The 25,379-nt window shown below is 44.6% G+C and overlaps 1 protein-coding gene across 1 annotated transcript in view; it reads left to right on the forward strand.

Annotated features, from left to right (window-relative positions):
- Window positions 1-25,379, forward strand: part of LOC126335875 (transcription factor hamlet-like) — a gene marked incomplete at its 5' end in the record, with an annotated part of 172,619 nt that overhangs the window by 140,804 nt on the left and 6,436 nt on the right. Inside the window, 5 exons of the mRNA XM_049999347.1 lie at window positions 4,336-4,435; window positions 15,105-15,273; window positions 18,219-18,389; window positions 20,362-20,756; window positions 23,285-23,510. Coding sequence (XP_049855304.1) covers window positions 4,336-4,435; window positions 15,105-15,273; window positions 18,219-18,389; window positions 20,362-20,756; window positions 23,285-23,510 — 1,061 coding nt within the window. The remainder of the gene's footprint in view (window positions 1-4,335; window positions 4,436-15,104; window positions 15,274-18,218; window positions 18,390-20,361; window positions 20,757-23,284; window positions 23,511-25,379) is intronic.

Here is a 25,379-nt window from a genome sequence, read left to right on the forward strand (position 1 = left end):
CTCAAATATTACGACACATTTCCATTTGTTTTGATGTACTCATTCAACCTTGAAAAACTAGTTTCCCCGCATCTTGTCGTTAATGATGAAATCTTCTTTCAAATGCAGCATTCCAGGAAAATCGTTTCTACGAATATAAAACATGTTCCTTCATGATGTGTATGAAATGGGTAAATTACTCATTCTTGTCGTCTTAAGTGGACGTCTTAAATTTCAAATATATCTATTGTATGATGTTCTGCAGCTATAAATGGCATTAAATGAATTCTAGTGATTGACCATTTTAATATAAAATAGCAACTTTGTCGGTCTATCGTAACCAAGTGTTTTGTCTTATACAGGGTGTCTAGGACTAAAGGTAATGGTTTGGGGGGTGAAAGTATTGGTGATTCTGAATAAATAAAGTCAAAAGAACAAGTATTGGTGATTCTGAGTAAAAAAAGTCAAATGAACATATGCCCTTTTCCTGTAACGATATCATACTGCTGTGTGAAAGTCACAGGTGTCAGTCACATAACCTTCTTCACCAGCACTCAAATACGTATACAACCAAAGCGACAGTAGGCTACGTAGGCAGAAGTGCGAAGTCAGCAAGCGCAGATCGGGCTCAAAGGAGGAATTTATCGCTAGTATTTTACCTACATGTTCTCAAGTAGCAGACCGTAAAAATGAGCGGAACAAAGTAGTTGTGTACAAGAGCTGCAAAATGTGTTGCAGTTGACGATGGACTCTTTCAGCATATTTTGTGAGGAAATGAACAGATCTAAACAAAACAGTATCACAAAGCTTCATTTACTATTACCTGCATTTGTCATGTTCCCTATTGTTTTCTTAGTTTCATCAGAAACCCTTAAGAACCGTCTATATGTTCTTATGACGTTTTTTTGTTCAGAATCAGTAATACTGCCACCCTTCAAACCATGAACTTTCCTCCTGACACATCCCGCATGAATCACATTACAGGAGTTTGTGGTGAAATAACATTTCGATAACTGTGTCTTAAGCGCTTGAGGATGAAGCCACAAAAGGCTTCAAAATTGATTGAAAAAAATGTAAAGAACAAACTCATCTATATAAGAAACTAGGATAAAAATAGCATGCGCGCTCAAAATGAAATAATTTGCGACTGAACGTCGCATTACCCAGCGTCACGGATGTGATCAGATTGGACAATGCCCATTCATGACTGACCTTCGCGGTATCGGTGGATAGCCCTGGCGGTATCGGCTCGCAGTGGCGGTGCCATCCCAGCCCTCAATGGAGGCGCCGTATCGACTCGGGCCTGGAGTGACAGGCAGCGGCAGCGAAAGCTATCGGCGACGCAAAGAAAGCGGCGGCGGCGGCGGCGGTGTCACCGCGGCGCGCCTTCCGCCCCGCCATTGTCCGCCGCCCCCGACCTCCAAGATGGATGGCGGCGGCCCGCGGCCCACATCCCATTGTGGCGCCCTCTTCTTCTCCGTCCTTGCGATCGAGGTTCGCTTCGGCCGGCGTCCCCATACGCCGCTAATGGAATAATTGATGTGCTGCCTTCCTCGATCCGGCCCCGGAACTTTGCTTAACCACCTCCCTTCCGTAGTCACCGCTCCACTGTACGGAGTGACCTTTCATCGCATGGTCACCCACGTACAAACACTTGTTGCTGGACACAGTTTCTCAGATAGGGAACTTTCGATCATATGATTGTAAGGCCTATTAAAAGAATACCAACGGTAATGCGTATTTCCTCAATGACATAAATAACAAACCTTCTTAATAAAAATTGGCCTAAATATAAAATATTTGTATTTTTAGTCCCCATGGTGTTTATATACTCTCTTAAAGGACGACGTGAAACGACTAGAAGAAGAGCAAATGTTGCTATGGAGGTGAATTACCGAAACCAACTGGATTGACATGAAGACAATTGAAGCAGTAATGAAAGGTGTAAATGCATAGACAAAAGTCTTGAGAACAACCGGAAAAAAGGAGACAACGACTCCTCATGCCAAATGTAAGCAATATTAGCCTCCTTCACCACAGTTTTGGCCACAAGGTTCTTTGGGAGAAAGGAAAAGGAAAACAAAGAGAGAGGGTCGTATAAGAATTAGTGCAGAGCATGGGATACCGAACTTGTGAAGAAATGAAGAGAAGCACCGACAAAATAATTAATTGGTTGTAGCATCATATAAATTTACTCATTACATTGAAGGGAACGTAAAATATACCGGTGGTTAGTGACAGAGAGAAAACAGCGGATTTCGAAGTAATATCGATCATCTTTGGTTCAGTTAATAGGGAAGTTACATTGGATTTTCATAAATGTAGACATAGCTTTTCCTGTAAATAAATATGCACCATTTAGGGCAGTTTCCTCAAATGATTGTGCTATGGAATGGGAAGATGTTTACTTTCATCGTCCAAACTATCGCTCAATTTTCTACATCACAACCTATTTAGCAATGAAACTACAATGGAAGCCAGACCCTTAGCTGCTTACAAGCGTTGATATACATCAACGTGGACAGTTGAAAATGTGTGCCCCGACCGGCACTCGAACTCGGCATCTGCTGCTTACATGGCAGACGCTCTATCCGACTGAGCCACCGAGAACAGAGAATAGTGTGGTTGCAGGGACTTATCTTTGGCACGCTCCCCGTGAGACCCACACTTCCAACTTACTGTCCACACACTGCATTTGTAGTGCCCCTGCCCACTACACTCATTACTCGTGGCAGTCAGTCTACCGATTACCGGAAGAGTTCGGGCAATGTGAGTGCATTCGCACTGAAGAAGATCATTGACCGGTAAGCCTTATCTTCATATACACATATTTAGCAATTAGCTGCGACACCGCAAACATTCCGACTTTTTGGCACGGAACCATTAAGTAAAGACGGAAGATTTTTCTTCATGATTTTCCTGGGACTTGTACTAAAGGAAATAACAAACCTAGGACACGTATTTATGTCATTTCTTATATGTTTACAGGCTGATTAGCATACAAAATCGTTAAGCCGCACACTGAATAAAGAGACTCATGATGCTTCGTGCAACTCGCATCTGAATTCGCTCAGTGTCTTCTGTCGGCAACTATTATTCGTTTTGTAGTACTGTAGTTCTCAGTTCTGAGATTCTGTTCATCTGTTTCATTCATAGAGTCTTCCTGTTAACCGGAGTTCGGAAATAGCTTTCTGTGCAACCGGATTTAAGCGCTCCTTCCCAACTCCCCATGCTGTATGTTAATGGGCGGAACTGTTGACCCATGTCGTGACGCCTTCATAAGTCTTCTTCAATTTGCTTAGCTAACCATATTGTAGAACGGGTAGAGCGGTACCAGAAAGTGCTCCAGGTCACGACCGAGTACGCACACCCGATAGAATGACTCCTGGAGAAGTACATCGCCCAGTCTGTGCGTTCTTTTTAGATAATTTCCTACACACTGTTACAGGTAATTCTAAAACTAGGGCAGCTACAGGTAAAATAATTATACATAATTGATTGACCATTCATACATTATAACACTAGTGTTTACACACAGGTGTCAAAACTATTAAAATGTAAAACTGAAAGACAAGTCCGGTAATTCGCAATAGCTGTGTTTATTGAAGTCGATTAGAGATTCACATAACATTTTCACTACTTGCAAGTTGTATTTTCTGGTGTATATAATACTATGCCATGTGGTATCGGGAGGTATCACAGAATGCCGCAGAGTAGCAGCTGGTGTGACTAGCAAAGTTCTCAGCCTTCTTCAGTTGGTAAAACCACTATCAGTGATGAATGCCAGTCTATGTTTAAACCACGATGCACTGTATGTAATCAGTAGACCGATTAAAGTATGTTCTTGTGGGTCTGTAAACGTCATCCCGTTAGTTTTAACACGTGTATGTAAACACCTGTGTTGTACTGTATGAATAGCCAATCAGTTATGTAAACAGGGTCAGTCGAACACTGGGCTGCTTGCCGATCTTCGCCCGAAAAAAGAAATGTAGCCAGACAGAAGAGAGCAGACATTATTAGAATGCCACTCAGGCTGTCGTATGTTTCGTTAATTTACATATAAATCAGTACTGTGAAGATTTTACCTGTGATAATCACTTCCAACTGGGTCTTTCGATACAGTGGTCTCTTTTGTACTGGCGTAATGCTGTATATTGTTGAAAATTTTCTGAAATCCTTAGATTTCTAGTTCCATCAACACGTCACAGAGTTAAAAGTGAATCGGATGTATTCGGTTGAGTACTGTGTTTTAGAAGTCCAGTATTCAGTTCATATTGTGTTCTAGTGTTCTACGAGACGCAGATGCCGCAAGGAGTGAACCACGAGACTGACACGGTACTTGGCCTGCTGTTACAGAGTCGCAGCACTCGGGGACCGTTGAAGAGGAGCGGGACGACGATGAGGAGGTAGACGCGCGCTGCGCCGTCTGCTCCAAGGAGTTCCCGGACGCCGAACAGTAAGTACCGGCTAACCTACGCATTCCGCTTCGCTATCAAATGCGAGTTAGAAATTTCGTTGGACTTGGATCAAATTGGTCAGTGCATGTCAGGAGATGGGCCTTGGCGTGGCTGAACGCAGTCGATTCAGCAGCGCTCACAATTTTCCCAGTCGTGTATACAGTTTGGAGACCAGCTTCAGTGTAGCACTCTTCAGTAGAGCTTACAAGTAGCCAAGACGAATGTGAACGCCTTCAACATCGAACTGTTACTTTTACAAACCCCACTATAACACTGATTTGAAGAATCGAAACAAAATCGGGTCCATGATCGTATAGGCTTCTTTGGTTGTTAGTTGATAGGAACGCGACTCGTTAATTGGCGCCTTGTGTTTTACACTGAATAATGAGTCCCGACGTGTCGTTGAAATTCCCTTCAACGTGATTCAGACCAGGAAACGAGAGTATTCGTTATCTCGGTGAGTAGCAAGAAGTGTCTCGACGTATTTCATCTGCTGCTCTCGAGCTGAGCTCGGCACGTGTAATACGGTGAAACTGTGTTCCACAACAAGTTGCTCGTTATCGGCTACAGACTTCTTTTGATCACATTTGCCGGCCGGTGTGGCCGAGCGTTTCTAGGCGCTTCAGTCTGCAACCGCGCGACTGCTACGGTCGCAGGTTCGAATCCTGCCTCGGCCGTGTATGTGTGTGATGTCCTTAGGTTAGGTAGTTTTAAGTAGTTCTGAGGTCTAGGGGACTTATGACCTCAGATGTTGACTCTCATAGTGCTTAGAACCATTTAAACCATTTTGATCACGTCGCTTCATATGCCCCAACTTTGTTACTGCTTGTTAATTTTAAGTCGACAGAGTTTCTTGTTCTAAAACTCCTGTGATCGACGGCTAAAACGCCTTGACGCTTAGCGACTCGCAACGTCCTTATGAACTTGGCCACCTGCCAGTTCAGACACCGAACTGCAGTGTTATCATGATCAGACACGCTAGTCCAAATTTTCTTGCGATAATTTTTTTATCTGCTGTATCATTAATATAAACCATGATGGACAGCACTTTTTTTATTATTATGCGGAACAGAGAAAATGCCCAAGTTATATACCGGTTTTTTTATGACTCACTATCGAGAAGACGGCATGCATTTTTTAGTGCAAGCACAGATCGCGATAGTTTCGAACGGGTTGTTTTATTTTCAGGGTGGCATTTAGAAAACCAGGTGTCACGAACTTACGGATTCTTGTAGAACGTAATCTTTGGAGAGCGTAACTTTGGTGTGACATAACACCACTGTCAAATTGGATATTTGTGGTAAGTTCCTATGGGACCAAACTGCTAAGGTCATCGGTCCCTAGGTTTACACACTACTTAATCTAACTTTAACTAACTTAGGCTAAGGACAACACACACACACACACACACACACACACACACACACACACACACACACACACACACACACACCTGAGGGAGAACTCGAACTGGCACTGTCAAGCTGTCGTGGCTACGAACATGGTATCAGCAGTCTGGTCCGCTGATTTTTACATCTGAACTGATCGTGTGTTTCAACAAGCAGAGACTGATAGATGTCAGTGGTATGTCGTTCTTATGGAAGAATCTAACTGTTGTCTTATCCCACTGCAAATACATAGAACTCGTATATACGTAGAACGACCAAAACAAACTGGTACACTTGGTCTTTCGCCTTGATAGCTTAATTTCTCTAAACACTGTTGCCTGAGAAGAAAGGAATGTCTGTTTAACGGCTGTGCCTTCCTTTGGAGAAGGCGTGGCCTCTCAACCAAGGATAAAAAAGATAGTGAATTTCCTTCTAAGGGAATAAAACTTAATTAAATAGCACTGGAGCTGGTACACGTAGCAGAGTATAGGAACATAAAATGTAATTTGGAATGTGTTGTTTCACCATGATCACATTATACTCGCATTAGCATATTACTTATATTCGCAATTGCATATTATCAGTAAATAGCCACTCTCGTGCATTACACTAGCTCACAGCAATCGTTAAGTCCCATCTCTATAATTAAGCCACCAACGTGGTGATTGCTTTTATTTTGCACAGGTTAACCTCTGGTGGCTAGAAAATGGCTCTGAGAACTATGGGAGTTAACATCTGAGGTCATCAGTCTCCTAAACTTAGAACTGCTTCAACCTAACTAACCTAAGGACATCACACACATCCAAGCCCGAGGCAGGATACGAACCTGCGACCGTAGCAATCACTCGGTACCGGACTGAAGCGCCTAGAACAGCTCGGCCACCGCGGCCGGCGATGGCTGCCAACTCTACACTGCCCGTGTACATATGCAGCTAGTATAATAAATTGTGGAAGAGCATCCGCTTAAAATCGTACCTAAATCATGAAAATGGAAAGTAGTACCATTACTCGCGAAACAGATTCTTTGTTTGTTAGAAGGAAAAAAAAGTTGATATTACATACTAGAAGCAGCCACTCACATGCCGTTATCCATCCCAATATAAGAGTATATCGTGCTTAATAATGAAAACTCATGCCGGTAAGTATACAAACATCAGAAAAAATATTACAGTAAGCGTGGGTCCGGAAATGAGCTGTTTGCTAGATAAGTGGGAAGGCGTGGGTTCGAGCTGCCACTGATATCAATATGAAATATTCCCGTGACGAGCACAGATAAAAATATGTATTTTGAAATGTGAACTTTTCGACTAAATCCTTGTCTAATTAGGCTCAAATTTCATCCACACAACATGCACAACGTCTGGAAAAGAGACACATGCATGATGTGTCATGTTAACATTTTTCTGCTGGTATAAAAGGACATCTAATATACTAATACGAACCAAAATAATTACAAGGTGTTAACAAAAAATAGTCGAATATTTTGAGAGGTGGCAGTACTCACCAAAAGAAGAAAAACATGTCCAGTAAAGATGAGCTCTTAAATGCATACCTTAAGAGCTATGAGTACGTGTCCATCTTCGCTACAGTGAAACACATCTCTTCTAATGAACAAATGCTCACAGCTCTTAAGGTTTGCGTTTTAGATTTCAAGCTCACTGGACTTTTTTTCCTTGCTTTGTCCGCCCTGTCTCCTCCGAAAATATGTAAAGCAGAGTTTGCAGCAGCAGAGATGTGTCTGATAGTATCCGACGATGAACAAGTGTGTGTGTGTGTGTGTGTGTGTGTGTGTGTGTGTGTGTGTGTGTGTGTGTGTGTGTGTGAAATCTTATGGGAGTTAACTGCTAAGGTCAGCAGTCTCTAAGCTTACACACTACTGAACCTAAATTATCCTAAGGACAAAAACACACACCCACGCCCGAGGGAGGACTCGAGCCTCCGCTGGTACCAGCCGCACAGTCCATGACTGCAGCACCGAGACCGCTCAGCTAATCCCGCGCGGCGATGAACAAGTGCTCGAAGCTCGTAAGGCTTGAATTTTAGAGCCCATCTTTACTAGACGTATTTTTACATTTCTTTGGGCACTACCACCTCACAGAAACATCGATCACTTCTGTTTAACACCACGTATATGGAGCAAGATCTGTATCTTCACCTCCAAGGACACCTCCTTGAATCCCTTTGCTTGTTGTGTTTGGAATGAGTTCAAAAGTGATACGATCGAAAAACTGTATTAGCGAATCGCAGGTTCTTCTCAAATTAGACGAGATGATCCGGGAGTACTTAGTAAACTCTACCACCATCCCACGTAATGAAGCAATATTGTATCTCTTGTACATTTAGGCCACCGATGAAATTTGAGCCCAGTTAGATGCATAATTAATTGAAAAGTTTACGTTTCTGATACATTCGTACTGACTCTGACTTCGTACTGAAGCCAATGGCGGCCGGCTGTTAACCAAACAGTCACTAAATTTTCTTCCTCATCAGTTTTCAGTATTAAATACAATAAATGCTGTATAAATTGATCGTCATTTACTAATACGCGAAATTATCGCACCAACACTTTGAGGGCGGATTGATTGAAATGACAGATGAAATTGTGGACTCGGACCGAAAGATCGGACGCAGTACTCGTAACCGGAATTGTTACACCATTATTGACACTTAAACTTGCTTAACAGTGGTTCCTTGTGAGATCGCTTGCACACGTTATTGAGGTGCTTGAGTGTGTAGGCTTCACGCTGCGGAAAGCGGTCGCTTTCACACGGACGTGGAGTCTTGGTGCCTTCCGGGGCGCGCTCTGTCGTTTCCGGCCGTGGGGCGGACAAGTGAGCGGCGACGGTCGCGGCAATGTGCGCTGGGCGCTGCCATTGATTGCCTGTAGATGACCGCCAAGCACGCGACGCCTCCCCCCGTCTCCCCCCTGCAACCATTAGTGGCGCCTCCTGCCGGGTCGCACCTACCCTCCGACGTCGGCCCCCGTAGCGTCTCTGTTGAGGACGTGCGCTACTCTGTTGGATACCTTTCTCACCCATGACAGTTACACAGTTATTCAATTAGTATGGTGGTTATAAACGCTCGACGTGGTCGCGTTCTGCTTGGGAGCTAATCCAGTATGACAGAACCAGAGCCGGCCGGTGTGGCCGAGCGGTTCTAGGCGCTTCAGTTTGGAACCGCGCGACCGCTACTGTCGCAGGTTCGAATCCTGCCTCGTGCAAGGATGTGTGTGATGTCCTTAGGTTAGTTAGGTTTAAGTAGTTCTAAGATCTAGGGGACTGATGACCTCAGATGTTAAGTTCCATAGTGCTCAGAGCCATTTGAACCATCTGGAACCGCGCGACCGCTACGGTCGCTGGTTCGAACCCTGCCGCGGGCATTGATCTGTGTGATGTCCTAAGGTTAGTTAGGTTTAAGTAGTTCTAAGTTCTAGGGGACTGATGACCTCAGATTATAAGTCCCATAGTGCTCAGAGCCATTTGAACAATTTGAACAGGACCAGAGTTGTCATGCTTTTATTTGTTGAATCAAATATGTGATCGCATGGCATTACCACGTGAAAAGACCCAATTGGTTTTACATTGTTCGCTGTGAGAGGAATTCTTCATTCACGGTTTGTAGTGCAGTACTTCATAACGCATGACCAGGTCGCAACTTTGTCTGTCCAGGAACAAGGTTTAGCGCGCTTGGTACATCGTGTTGTGTTTGTGTTCTTGATACCGAAGGAAGAAACTGATATTCGGTGCTGATAAGTAGCTTGATCAACATCAGTTTTACGCTATTTTAGCATGTCCTATGCGTCCAGTTCTGCCGGTCCAACCCACTGCTTGATGCTATCGTATTTGCTGCCGTCCAAGACATCGCTCAAGACCTGATTCCTCTTCCTACACACATCCTTGTAGGACTCCAGAGACTGAAAATACAGATTCAGTTGTAAAGTTCTTTTATTATCACACGACCGGTTTTGAGCTCTTATAAGCCCATCTTGAGGTGTCGTAACTTGGTGCTGTGAACCCCGAGCCCCGCAATGGACGTGTACTAGGCGCGGTGTCTATCTACGAGTGCAGAAACATGACTGCTTTCTGATTGAAATACAATGATTTTAAGTCATCTGCTTCCCAATTTCTGTCTCTGTGCCCGAGCCATATTGTCAGATGCGTTTTTCAGATCTATAATAAGATATAGAAGCCTCTTTCCTTTTCAGTAAAAGCCCCTCTAAAATAAGTAGCTTATTCCTCCTGAGTGATTTCGTGGTGGGGTGCTCAGCTTGTCAGAATCCGATATATAGATCGTGAAGAGAAATTTTAAATGCTCATGCTCCCTAAGACGCTAAGGATGTATTTAGCTGTCAGCACTGGTGCACAATATAAGGTGCATTAGGTGTATGCTATGTTCCATTAACAGGCAGATAACGATTATGAAAAATTTATTCCACAACCGGCACTGGAAGATTCTATTTCAGCAGCCATTGCACCAGTGGACGTTAGTGACAACGGCCTACAAAATGGGCTGGAAGGCTGCAGCGGGGCCTGCTATTAGCTTCAGCGTTTGTAACAAAATTGTAGTCTTTTAGTGCATTAAGACAGAAGTAATGCTGTGCCTACGGGACCAGTCCGTCTGCATTTCCACTTATTTAACACACGAATAATTTGAGCCAAAAAGCACATAAAAATGGTTCAAATGGCTCTAAGCACTATGGGATTTAAGATCTGAAGTCATCGAACCCCTAGACTTAGAACTACTTAAACCTAACTAACCTAAGGACATCACACACAATCATGCCCGAGGCAGGATTCGAATCTGCGACCGCAGCAGGAACGCGGTTCCGGGCTTAAGTGCCTAGAACCTCTCGGCCACAGCGGCCGGCCAAACAGCACATAGCTGTAGTCATGATTTATAACGGTCATGCAGAGCATATTTAAAAATACGCAGCCAAGTATATCCTTCAGAAGTTTACTTTTTCGGTGATACATGAAAATTATCACGTCATTATTTGTAACACAGTTTCCCCTATTCCATTTGTAGAGCTCCAGACAGTTCCGCAGTTATTATGTAGTAATTCAGTGAATTCATTAGCTTCCAGATGCATCGCGCAAATTCTGACCACGTGCAAGCCCTAGTACGGAGGGACAGCCTTTACTGCTCGGCTTTGTTTTGCCTGAAATATTACTTTGTAACAGTTGAAATGAATTGATCGTACAACATTATTGCCCAGGAGATCCCGTTTGCGGTAGTCTGGCTACCTGATACATTTCTTTCTATTCGTTGGCATTAGGGCAGCTTGCGCCTCTTTGTGATAGTGATTGTATGGTTGAAGCATCCAGTTCTCGAGCGAAGAAAACCTCCGATGCGACAAGGAATCGAACCCGCAGTTCAGTTTCGGCGGCTGCCTGTAACGCTATGTCTTCCGCTCTTTCTCTCATAATGCTCGTGCGGTGTTCCGTCTGTGCGGTAGGACAGAGCGCGCGCGTCGCCCGGGGTTGCGGGTCAGGCTGTGCCACCGGCGCGGCGGCGCCACCTGCCGCGTTCCCAGCCGCTTTAACCTCCCTTCTCACCTTCTCGACACGAGACACTCGACCCACGCGACGCTCCCCACGGCTGGGAGACGCCGCCGCCTCCACCAAAGTGTTTCCGCGCTGGTGACTAATAAATCAGCAGCGACCCTCCGCTGCAAGCGAGTCACTGGTCGGAAACATAAGACGAACCAAATCCTACGCAAGGAATTGTTTACAAACACACGGGATGTCTCCCATCCTGTTAGCTAATTACATGTTCGTGTTACTTCAAATATAGGTTCATTCCAGCTTTTGTTGATTCTTGACTTTACCGAATCATGATTAGGATCAGTCTATCTCCAACTGACATCATAACTTATCTACCCAATTTCATGCTTATACAAAGCATACACGTTCACATAGCGCATCATTATACCGAAAGCGTTATTTTGTGAGAGGAAGCAGTTCAGTATTTACTAAAAAAGATGAGATAATGCTTCTTTGTTTTCTTTTATCACACCCTTACATATTTCATCCGTCCAATATATTCCGAGACTGATTTTACTCCTGCCCTACAAGCGACGTCACTGCAGTAAATAAGGCTTCAGCTATTCAGTTAGTGTTAAGTATTGGTCCTGTGCCCTTAGTGCAACAGATCTCAATGGTGCAACAATCTGAATAAGGTGTTCTAAACATTCTCCAGACCATTTTGAAGAAGAGAAAAATGTGTGCAAAGCTTGTTCCGCACACCTTTGACTCCAGAACAAAAACAGTGACATGTGGTCGACTGCCACTGCTTGACTGGAGTCACGAGTGACGATACTTCGTGTTATCAAAGTGAAGCTAACACAAAACGGCAGAGTGCAGAAATTTCCTTGAAGGGTCAACGCTTTGACGACATAGTCCATGTCCAAGCCAGTGTGGAGTGCAAGAACTTCTCCTGACGGCTTCAAATGGTTGGTTGTACGAATATTCTCTGCGTTGTACTCAAGGAGGGGGAGACTACGTAGAGCGCCTGAAACACTAAAACAACTATCTTAACCTTTCTCCATTTCTCATAAATCCAGTCTTGAATATTTTGGTACTGACAGACTGTACACCTGTAACTGGATAGGTGAATTTTTACCCTCATTATCTCCAAAAATTTGTTCTGAATTTAACTTGCTGGGTTCGCACAACGAAATTGACCTCATGTTCAAAATGGTTCAAATGGCTCTGAGCACTATGCGACTTAACATCTGAGGTCATCAGTCCCCTAGAACTACTTAAACCTAACTAACCAAAGGACGTCACACACATCCACGCCCGAGGCAGGATTCGAACCTGCGACCTCAGTGGTAGCGCGGTTCCAGACTGAAGCGCCTAGAACCGCTCGGTCAAACCGGCGACCTCATATTCGCCGACCTTCAGATATTGGTCCTTTCTACCACTACCTATTACTTTCTTCTTTACTTTGTTTTCCATTAACACAGTTTCTTCATTATATGCAGTCTATTTCGGCCACGAAGTCTTCGGTAACTTTAGTCAGCGCTGCTCCGTGGTAAGCGGAGTGACTACTGACTGATTTAAGTTACTTGGCTTCTGACGTTTAAGGTCCAGGTTACTACGTTATCTCTACAATCACTGCTCTCCGCACCTCTACAAAATCGCTTTAAAATCTTGTGTTTTCCTCAAAGTCACTTTGTAGCACCTCTGGACATGTTTAAAGCATTTCCTTATTTTAGTTAGAGCATCCATTAGGTTAACGTTTTTGAAACGACCGACATTTTTCTGTCTTGGAACAACTTCAAGCTTAAGGAGTCACCTTGTAAAACTGCTGAACTCACTGAAATACCTTTTCTTCGTTCATTACTAAAATATCAAGCCTGTGTCGCATTCCGTTTGCTTTGTGTAAGTTTCTGCTGTTGGTATGTTTTCCCCCCTATGTTACGTCGTAACAAAACCGAAGTTATATCTTCTACAAAAATTACGAACAAATTCTGATATTTACGTATGATATAAATTAATGTAGAGTCTGGAAGCATGTCTAAAATTATTTCTTAATTTGAGTTGGGGAGTGCGGAAAAGCTTCCAGTATGAGAAAATTTAGGCACAATGTTTTGCGCTGTGCAAGTGGAAAAACATTGGGAGCTCAAAGTGGCTGTTTAGCATTGGCATACTGGCTCCGTGGATCACTTTGTAACAGTTGTGCGGAGATGGAATTTGTTGACATTTGTGCGGAGCGCAAGACACATCTTTTTCCCCACATTCGTTGACTTCGCCACCTCACAACCAAACCCGTCACATGTCAACCTAACCTAGAGATCGATCTAAGACACATATCAGTTTGTCACGGCAACGGATTACTTTTTATTCCAAATTCATTCGCTTCACCAACCCACAATCGAACTATCACATTCGAACCTAAGTTAAACTTCCAGCTGTCACATTCGAACTTAAGTTAAGGGGGGTAGGACGTCAAACGGGCCGACTTAAAGCAGGAGAGGCACCACAGGACATTTTAATTTCTACTGTCTATACTTTTACAAATAAATTCATAAAACTTCGTCACCATGACCAGGAAGAATTGAATACTCACACTCATAGCAGTGGAAGTTCAAAAACGTAGCAAAATACCTTTTTTTTTACATGTGAAATTTCATCATTTTTTCACTTACTGCTGGCTGCTTTTGTTGCTATAGCTACACTTTTCTTCCTAATTAAGAGAGTTTCTTCGATGAATTTTGCACAGGAAGAAAAGTGTACCTATAGCAACAAGTGCAGCCAGCAGTAAGTGAAAAAAATGATGAAATTTCACATGTAAAAAAATGTATTTTCTTACGTTTTTGAGCTGCCACTACTATGAGTATGAATCCTGAATCCTTCCTGGTCATGCTGTCCAAGTTTTATGAATTTATTTGTAAAAGTATAGACAGTGGATATTAAAATGTCCTATTGTGCCTCTCCTGCTCCAAGTCGGCGTGTTTGACGTCCTATCCCCCTTAAGCTTCCGGCTAAGGTGCAGACCATCACAATCAGGGTTTTTGCTTTCACATTCATTGGCTTCCCCAACTCACAGACTACCTGTGAAAGGCCGCTTATCCGAGCACAAATGTCTCTCCGCGGAAGTGTTCCGATTCCAGCTGGAACGGTCTAGCCCATTAGCCGTCGACTGCCGAACAGTTTAAAGCGTACCGCGGAACTGTGCCGCGGCCGTGGAGTGTGAATGAGTGGCACCTGAGACAGTGGTCGTGGCATGTGAATGAGTGGCACCTGAGACAGTGGTCGTGGCATGTGAATGAGTGGCACCTGAGACAGTGGCCGTGGCGTGTGAGTGAGTGGCACCTGAGACAGTGGCCGTGGCGTGTGAATGAGTGGCACCTGAGACAGTGGCTGTGGCGTGTGAATGAGTGGCACCACCTGAGACAGCGGGCGTGGCGTGTGAATGAGTGGCACCTGAGACAGCGGCCGTGGCGTGTGAATGAGTGGCACCTGAGACAGCGGCCGTGGCGTGTGAATGAGTGGCACCTGAGACAGTGGCCATGGCATGTGAATGAGTGGCACCTGAGACAGTGGCCGTGGCGTGCGAATGAGTGGCACCTGAGACAGTGGCCGTGTCGTGTGAATGAGTGGCACCTGAGACAGTGGCCGTGGCGTGTGAATGAGTGGCACCTGAGACAGTGGCCGTGGCGTGTGAATGAGTGGCACCTGAGACAGTGGCCGTGGCGTGTGAATGAGTGGCACCTGAGACAGCGGCCGTGGCGTGTGAATGAGTGGCACCTGAGACAGTGGTCGCCGTGTTCCAGACTGGACGAGCACCTGCTGTCGGTGCACGCGTTCCCCGCCGACGAGCAGCACAAGTGCGAGGCGTGCCCCGCCGTCTACGGCAGCCGGCAGGCGCTGTCCAGGCACCGCGCGCTGCTGCACCGCTGCGCCGACCCTCTGAAGCGCTACCCCTGCGAGAACTGCTCCAAGGTAAGCCGGCACGCTGCAGCGGAACGCCTACTCAGCTACGGCCTCACTATCGTGAGCTACACCCTTCTTTCGTGGTTATATTATGTGAATGGAGTCTTGTGTCTTACCTTGTCCAACTAGACAGGCTGATCGGAAAACAGCGGTAATGTGGCTGCAGGACACATGGGATGCTAACTACCTGAGTGACCATTCTAATAGTAGTCCAAGAAACATCAGCAGCCACGCGAAGAAGTGTGTCATGCATACAGTGACCACTTAGCCGCAAACGAAGTGGTTTTTGTACGGTAGACATTCCAAGTTACAAAATATGTGGCACGCGAATACTGTGGGCTTTCATTATGGAAGTGTACAACAGAACGTGGCCTATTACACTACTTAGAGCAACAAATATTCCCGCTACACCAAAGCTCCCTGAGAATTCGCTCCATTTAAACTGAAAAATAGTTTTCTGTTTACTTGCGTCCACAGTCCTGCAGTATTCCAGAAACGACAAAATTTTGCTCCTGGACGTTCGTTTGGCCTATTATGTCATCCTCACATGACAGCACTTCATAGTGAGCTGGCGTTTGAGAGTGGCATAACAGGCCAACATAGCTATCGTGAGTAAACACATTTTACAACAGTCCAAACGGAAGATGTTGTCATTTCTGAAAACTATTTGCGTGTCCCTAATTCTGTGTCATTAGAGTATTTAAATCACGCCCTAAAATTACTTGTTGGATTTGCAGTTGTTATGGGGGTTGAATGACTCTTGGTTGAGATAAAGCAAAATTCTTCCTGCTAAAGTCTGACGTACCACAAGCAGGCGTTATCAGTCTCCGTCTGAGCGTTAAGCTTTTCACTTATTAGCGGATAGACAGCGCAGCTGACTGCCATGCAGAAAACCTGTGTTCGCTTCCCGGTAGTACCAGTGTTTTCCCTTCATGGGCAGAGTAAAACGGGATCCACTCAGCCTCGTGATACCAACTGAGGAGTTACTTGAACGAGAAGTAGCGGTTCCAGACGGGGTGGGGACTACCGCTGGGAAATCAGAGTACTGATCCCCTTCATACTGCATCGAGTGGGGCCACGTGGCAGAAAGTGACTCGGAAGCCGGCCAGCATCGCACGACCATCTGGGCCCGGTAGCGCAGATTACTTTAGTTTTAATGGCTCACTCATTTTATTAGTTTGATTGGGTGAAAGCAAAGCTGCTGTAGTCGCTTAGATTCCGTAAGTATAAATCTTACACGTCACACAAGGAAGCTTACTGCAGTGATTTCGCTTGTGATGATCAGCTCTCTGAACGTACTGACAGTTCGTGACATCACTAGTCTCATATCTATTATTAAAAATTGAAATGAACTTAAAGCAGTTTCACATGAAAAAATGGTAAGGAAATGGGTAGGTGTGATGTAATATATATACATACAGACAAATGATTACAATTTCAGAAATGTTCGTGACTGGTTCAAGACACAGAGCTTGACAAACTGAGCAAGTCAATAATGTGTTGGTCCACTTCTGGTCATTATGCGAGGAATTATTGCGCTTGGCATTGATTGATATAGAGGTCTGATGTCCTCCTGATGGATATAGCTTCAAATTCTGTCCAATTGTCGCGACAGATCTTCAAAATCCCGAGATGATTGGAGGATTCTGCCATTCCGTAATGCTCCGGCGACTTTGCCCGATAAGGTATGTTTTGGAAAGCACGAAAACAAGCTGTAAACAATCTCGCATTGTGCGGGCGGCCATTATCTTGCTGAAATATAAGCTCAGGATGGATTGGTCATGAAGAGCAGCAAAATGGGGCATAGAAAATCTTCGACATACCATTGTGTTGTAAGTGTGGCGTGGAAGGCAACTAAAGGGGCCCAGCTATGAAAAGAAATGGCACCCCGGACTCCTGGTTGTCTGGCCATATGGCTATTGACAGTTGGTTTGGTATTACACAGGTGCCTGGGGCATCTCCAGACACGACTCCGGCCAGGAATCTCATTGAATGGAGTAGAATGGTTTTCAGCAATGAGTTTCGCTTCGAATTGAGTCCCAATGACCAGCGAAGACGTGTCTGGAGGCGCCCCGGACAGCAGTGGGATACCAACCCGACCGTCGCCCGCAGTATGGCACGACGACCAGGAGTGATGGTCCTGGTTCAATTTAGTTTGATACTAGAATTCCTTTTGTTATTTTCCGCAGCACCCTTAGCCTCCAGCAGAGCGGTGTGGCGATAATCGACCCACGTTTTGTTGGCCGGCATGTCAAGCTATATCCTTGGCCTACATTTCAGTAAGCCAATGCTTGCCTGCACACGCCGATGGTTTCTGCTGCTTGTCTTCGTGCACCCTAAACCCTACCTTGGCCAGCAAAGTTACGAGATCCCTCCCCAGTTGCGGATGTTTGGAGCATTATTGGCAGAGCTCTCCAATCATCTCGGGATCTTGACGATCTATCGCGCCAATTGGACAAATTTGGCACGATATCCCTAAAGAGGACATCCGACACCTCTATCAATCAATATCAAGCCGAATAAGTGCTTCAATAAGGGCCGGAAGTGAACCAACGCGTTATTGACTTGCTCAGTTTGTGAAGCTCTTTATGTTAATTAAATCATCCAGTTTTTCTCAAACTGTAATCATTTGTTTTCCTGTACGTGTACATCACATCTACCGACTTGCGTCCCATTCGGGCAACTCCTTCGTGGAGTGTTGTCTTACAGTTTATTTACCTTAGCAACATCAATGAAAGTGCCGGTATCTGTTATAACCCTTTGGAAATTTAGAAGATTTGTCAGGGCGTTAACGGCACATGTTTTGCGTCATGACACGACAGTTTTTTTTATTTTCTTTTATTCTTGTTTTCGTAATTCTAAGCTGCATTTAAGCGTAACAATAAGGCATCTTTGCGGCGTTCTTGTGGAAGTACTGAATGGGTTAGTGAGACGGAGCCCGGTGCTGTGCACAGGTCTTCTCGGACCCGAGCAACCTCCAGCGCCACATTCGCAGCCATCACGTGGGGGCGCGCTCGCACGCCTGCCCCGAGTGCGGCAAGACGTTCGCCACCTCGTCCGGCCTCAAGCAGCACACGCACATACACTCCAGCGTCAAGCCGTTCCAGTGCGAGGTCTGCCTCAAGGTGGGTTGCCCAGTGTATCGTCACTCCCAGCACGGCACTTCACAAAGCCTTTACAGTAAATACCTGCCCATCCATCGACGGTTCCTTCGGTGCTGTGAGAATGCTGAACAACGTGAAGGCTCTGACCACAGCTAACATAGAGCACCGCGCTATAATACACACAATTCTGTCAACTTCTCAATGTTACCTACATCTGTTGATAGATATAGAAGTTTCAAATCGTGACAGTTCATTGTTATTCTCATGCAGTGTAGATAGCTTGAGCTGACAAAGAGAAGCATTGTTGTACGTGCAGCCTAGTCTCCTTATTGGCGCATCTGCCGTAGTCTACATGTACATCTACCAATGTCAAGTGCATGGCAGTGAGTACTTCCCTTTGTATCATATTCTTCGATTTGCTCCCGTTCCACTTGGAACGGCATGCGGGATGACTGCCTGCTTGAAAACCTCTGTGTGCTTTTTAATCAGTCTAATCTTGTCTTTTCAGTACGTACGTATTCCTAAGTTGTTCAGTTTATACTGATGCGTGAAACTTTGCAAGTATGCTTTCCCGTTGCAGTTGGCGTCTAACTCGAGGCGCCTGCCACTTCTTTCACCATCTCCGAGACCTCCCGTGCGTCGAACAGACCTGTAACCATTTGTGCTGCACGTATGTTCATAGTTCGATGTCCCCTGTTCATCCTATTTGGCATGGGTCCCACAGAGTTGAACAGTACTCTGGGATGGGTCATATAAATGTGTACTAAGCGATCTACTTTGCAGACTGATCCCGTTTTCCTAGCATCTTATTAATGAACCGAAGTTAGCCACCAGATTTTGAGTTGGTACAGTTGTTATTTCCCGTCATCTTACTGTGACTCTTACTTCTAGAAGAAGAAAGAGTATTAGCCGACTACTTTGTCGTCCCTCGTATTCTTCCCTCATCTAATTCCCACGAAAATATGTAGGATTTCTTTTTCCTAACGCGTTCGTGCATCTCGTTGCTCCGCCTCATAAGACAAAAATTTGTTGTTCAAGAGCTTTCATACTTGATTGAAGTCGTCTTTCTTATAATGATTTGTTGCTAAGACAGATATTCTACTGCAACTTTTGTATTTCTTCCTACTGTTTCTGGTGAATCATTCCTACAAGCGCGCCTGTGGTGGTGAAGCTTCTCTTAAAGAGCTCTAGAATTCTGACAAATCTGTTAATGCTTCTTTTTTCGTATTTTAGTAACACTATTAATGTTTCCAGCTTCCTGTTCACTTTTTACCATTATTTAACAACTGGTTTTTCTTAGAGAAAAATATATCTTACGTGAAGGTAGCTATACGCATCGTCAAATGTTATAAAGCAGAACTAGATAATAAAACATGTCAAACTTGGGAAAAAGCCGAAATGTTAGGCAATGTCTTCTAGCTGTATAATTCTCGTAAAAATAACCTATGAGAAACAGTTAAAATTGTAGTATGACCGCAGACTATGCTCAGGAAGAAATTCCAGTTACCGTGGTTCTGAAATTATAGTAGCTCATCTTTCCGCACATTGATAGAAAACACAAGATCTAATAACTTCTTTTGGAAATCTTGAACCGATTAAAATAAATGATGAGTGGCATTATTTCTGTGGCTCCTCTCCATGTCGTGATGGAATGACACTGATAGTTCATTGAAGTTTTTCTTTCGCACCGATGGAGATGTCTCTCATTCCTTCAGAGCTTGTCTGATGTTGTAATCAAATATTAATCAACATGATTCACCATCTGGCATGCGCAGTAAAGTATTTGTAGTATAGTTTTATAGGGACATGTAGAGTATGTTAGGAGTTTATTTCGCAGCCATGAATAGTTTTTGTGTGCCGATAGTTTTTTGAAAGATTTAGTTTGCAGTTGTACTTTCCTATCTGTAACGTACAGTTCGCCATTTTCGGGGAAGGCACACTGTTCCCGCAGGTCTGCAGGTTGATCATGGGCGTGCAACGGTTGTTGTTGCAGGCGTACACGCAGTTCTCGAACCTGTGCCGGCACAAGCGCATGCACGCCGACTGCCGCATGCAGATCAAGTGCGCCAAGTGCGGCGACACCTTCAGCACGGTGACGTCGCTGTCCAAGCACAAGCGCTACTGCGACTCGACGCCGGGGCCCGGGCCCGGTGTGGCGGCGGGCGGGGGCGGCGGAGGAGGTGGCGGGGGCGGCGCGGCCCGCGGGCTGCTGCCGCCGCTGTCGGCGCTGCCGGCGCCCTTCCTGCTGTACCCGCCGCGGCCCTTCTACGCCCCCGCGCTGCTCGATGCCGCCGCCGCCGCAGCCGCTGCCTACCCTTCACTCTACACCGCGGCACCGTCTTTCATGCACAACTCGCTCATCTTCCCACCGCACCAACGTATTGACAGGTATTGCCCTCACTGGATTCATTTTTATAAACATTTTTTCACCTTATTCTGAAATATTCTTCTTTTATACATGGTGATTGTGTAGCCCCTACCTACTCGTTTTATGCAAGCCGCTCAACGTTTGTGTCAGAAACGGTATCTAGACAGGCGACAGCCTCATAATCGGTTTAAGTTCCCTCTCGGAGCTTTGGGCGACTGGTTAGCAAACTGAATCATACTGCAAAAAATACGAGTGAGGACTGCCAATGAGTTACGTGCTATTTTTGGGCGAAGTTATACCTTATTTCTGTCATACTTATCCAGGTCTCGCCAGTCTTTGTTTGTGTAATTAGCGGTCTAGTCTTATAATTTTTGGAGTCTCTGTAATTTTATTCAGTTTATAGTACATAAACTTTCGTAAATAGTTCAGAGGTTATATACCGGAGAGTTATTACTTCCACGTTTCCTATTTTGGTATCGCCTGTTAATTTCGTTGTTTGCAATGGTTTGGTTTGGACTGGATTGATTTGGATGAAGAGACCAAACAGCGAGGTCATCGGTCTCATCGGATTAGGGACGGATGGGGAAGCAAGGCGGTCGTGCTCTTTGAAAGGAACCATCCTGGCATTTGCCTGAAGCGACTTAGGGAAATCACGGGAAACCGAAATCAAGATGGCCCGACGCGGGATTGAACAGTCTTCTCCCGAATGCGAGTCCAGTGTGGTAACGACTGCGCCACCTCGCTCGGTTTCCCAGTGGTAAAACACGCTTTATAAGGCAACGTTTCAGAACCACCTACGGAAGATGAAATACCGTAAGCCGAATAAACTTACAGAGACATCCAGAAACTGTACTACTACACCGCTAATTACGCAAATAATGATTGGAACAGTTGTAGAAGTGTGGCAGAAGTAAAGTATATCTTGCTCCAAAGATAGTGTGTAACTCATGGCCAATTCTCATTTGTATTTTTTACAGTATGCTTGAGGTATGTAATAGTCGTTCAAAGTTCTGAGAGGGATCTTAATAGAAATTACGTGGCTACCGGCTGTTCGGATACAGTTTGTGATACAAACGTAGTGCGGTTTGCAGAAAAAGAATTAGTAGGGGCAGCGGAACCCTCCTGTGTAGACCACATTATCTGTCTTTTGAGACACTGCTTTTATTTTCCGCTTGCCACTAAGAGACGTGAGATGAAATTCCAGTAAGGAATTAGAAGTTGTGACGAAGTTGGCCCGTATCTAACTCCGTATAGTTGCTCTGACGATTAAAGCCGTATATCAGCAGATACATGTTGAAACATCACATACTGAAAGGTTATTTGTTTGTATTTTAGGCTGCACATACTTTGATAACGATTCCGTATGATGTGAAAAATGGAAATGTCAGTTAGATTCATAGAGAATACAGATAGGTGCCATATTTTTTGAAACATATAGTTTTGTATTTTCCACATTTATCAGAATGTATTACTGTTCAGGGTTTACGTACCAGTGTAAAGCTGGGAATGCAGAGCATACGAAATACATTAATGAAAGTGTTAGAAATTGGATGAAATCGCACTATTAAATTTTGAAATTACTTTGAATTTTAGACACATTCTCTCAGACAGCGGTATTGCCTTCACTTCTAAAGAAATAAAACTTGAAAATATCAAAAGAAAACAACGTTAAATTATAAAAAATGGCTATAGAAACAAACTATTCAGTTACATACATTAATGAGGTAAGGACAGCTAAATTAATCTAAATAGAAAGTTGTCATTTATTGATTTTGGGTAGGTTCCCCCTTGATCAAACACAATCTTTTTTTTTTTTTTTTACCCTGATGTATTTTAGGTCACTGCAAAATAAATATGCTTGCTCAAAAACAAAATAATTTCTAATGAAAGACGGACACAAGGGTGAGCTTCAGACTCAAGATAAAAGTGGTCACTGTGCAGAAAAAGAGAACAGTTAGTAAAATATTGAAGTTGATCTGTAACTGCGTTTACATTTTGATTACTATCTGTTATGTTAATAGGTAGATTCATATATGAAAAACAGTGCTGACTCTCTAGAAGCACCTTCAATGCAGCGAGAGGAGTGGCATGTTGGACGTTCTGTTGGAGTGACGTAATAAATTGTCTTACAGTAAGTTAAAGTGATGCGTAGTATTGCCGTCCATGTTCGAGTAAAGGCGAAGGGTTGTATAGCTGGAACGAAATATCAGAAGTAATAAAGCCGTTTCCTGCTGAAATTCTCAAAATATGGAGAATTATTTCGACTTATTTTTTTTTTTTTTAAAAAAGATCTGCAAGTTAATATTATGTAAAGGTGCTGTAATTAACCGGCAGAAATAAGTGATGCAAGCAGTTCATAATTTACGTTCGCCTTCAAGGGGCCCAACAGGAACAAAGATAAGCATCTGCGCTTCCGAGTTTTCTTGGGGAAAATGGAACCGGTGGTGCTGAACCGACCCCATTCGTGGTGGCACGAGCAAATCCTCTGAGAAATCGCGAGAATGTTAGGAAGTGCAGGAATGATGACGAGTGGGATGCTTGATCGCAGGGCGGAGGAGGACAGCGGCAGCCGGGCGCTGCAGCAGCAGCAGCAGCAGCAGCAGCTGGAGCAGACGCCGCCACCGGCCCAGACCCGTCTGTGCGCCGAGGAGCAGCGCTTCAGTCCCCGCCAGCAGCAGCAGCCGCCCGCACAGCAGTTGCAGCAGCCAGCTGGGTACATCTCGCCCCACCCACCCACCGCCGCGCCGGTCGCTGCTAGCGGCGCTAAGCACAAGGTGGGTGTCCGTTCCTTCCTTCCCTAGCTGAAACCGCTCGGTGCCAAGAGGGAATGAGCATTACCACACTTTGGGAGATTCCGATTTCCATTACTTGGCATCGACTGGTGAAACAGATACAGCGATCTGTATTATATCAATACACATTCGTGCAATGAAGTATACAATTACGAACTGCTGCTTACTCTCCAGAAAGCTGCCCGCAATACCATCGTAACCATGTGTAACTCAGATCATGATAACCAAAGAATCCGAACCTAAGCTCAGTGTTGGCCATACGCCAACAGCCGCGCGGGATTAGCCGAGCGGTCTGGGGCGCTGCGGTCATGGACTGGTACCGGCGAAGTTTCGAGTCCTCCCTCGGGCATGGGTGTGTGTGTTTTTCCTTAGGATGATTTAGATTAAGTAGTGTGGAAGCTTAGGGACTGATGACCTTAGCAGTTATGTCCCATAAGACTTCACACACATTTGAACATTTTTTTAACGCCATCATTACTAAATGCAACATGCCAATAATGAAAAGAAATTAGTGAGGTTCGAATAGGACTTGCGCTCTGAGGGCTTTGTACAAATTTAATTAAGTACATAGAACGTTTATCCATCCGAGAAATCGAAAATGTTGATGATTTTTGACTGTTATCGACAATGATGCGGAGAAGATAATGGTACTGGGAATTCTAAGACTTTCGAGAAGTTTCGAGTGAGAAGTTTGATAAAAAGTGATAAAAACTTTCTTTCCTGTCATGTAATTACAAATTAACACTTTTACGATTTTTTCCCGTTACTTGCACTGTTAAACCTTACTTCTTGCCAAATTTCACTATCCTAGGTTAACAGGAAGTACCCTATTGATTTTAATAGCGAGTTTACTAGTGTGAGAACATGTGACGCTATTGGACGTATCTTTTGGTTGCACTAACTTAGAAGCTTAACTGTTTTACACCTTACATGGAATTTCAACTTGATACGTTTACTCGTTTCTGAGGAGAAGGATCGACACAGAGACAGTCAGACAACAAATGAGAAAAGAAATTTTTTTCTTGCGATAAGATTAACATTCATAGTTACTGGTATTTTCCTTTGCTTACACTGTGAAGCCTTTATCCTTGGCCAATGTCATCATTCTAGGCTGAAGGGAAGTACCTATACGTTTTAGTGTGTGAGTTTGCGACTACCAAAATGTAAACATCAGATAAATTTAAACGAAAATTACATCGCAACCGTCGTCTTTCACCGTTATGTGATATCGCATGTCGCAGGGCGATAAACTGAAGTACACACATCAAAAAAAGTTTTACATCACCCCATTTCACAGAGAGCCTGAAGATAGACGTTGACTGTGAATGCTGTATCACAGATCCAGTCCTTTTGACTGTTCAGAGATGTCGCTAAACCCGCACAAAGATGTAAACAGCCATGCATGACCAGCTCCCATTAGACGTAGAGGGTCCGGCAGCCGATCAGTTCCAGTCATTCCAATAGGAGGCAGGTACTTAGCATGCCTAAACTGCTAATACTGTGATTCGATCGCGTCCGCATTGTTACTTTGTGCCAGGAAGGGCTGTCAACAAGGGAAGCGACAAGGCGTATCGGAGTGAACCAAAGCGATGTTCGGAAATGTAGGAGATACAGAGAGACAGGAACCGTAGATGACATGCCTCGCTCTGGCCTCCAACGGCTACTACTGCAGTGGATGACCGCTACCTACGGATTATGGGTCGCAGGAACGCTGCCAGCAACGCCACCATGTTGAATAATGCTTTTCCTGCAGCCACAGGACGTCGTGTTACGTTTCAAACAGAGCGCAATACGCTGCATGATGCACAACTTCACTCCCAACGTCCATGGCGAGGTCCGTCTTTGCAGCCA

This window comes from Schistocerca gregaria, chromosome 2 (assembly GCF_023897955.1).
Source record: "Schistocerca gregaria isolate iqSchGreg1 chromosome 2, iqSchGreg1.2, whole genome shotgun sequence".
Classification (NCBI taxonomy): domain Eukaryota; kingdom Metazoa; phylum Arthropoda; class Insecta; order Orthoptera; family Acrididae; genus Schistocerca; species Schistocerca gregaria.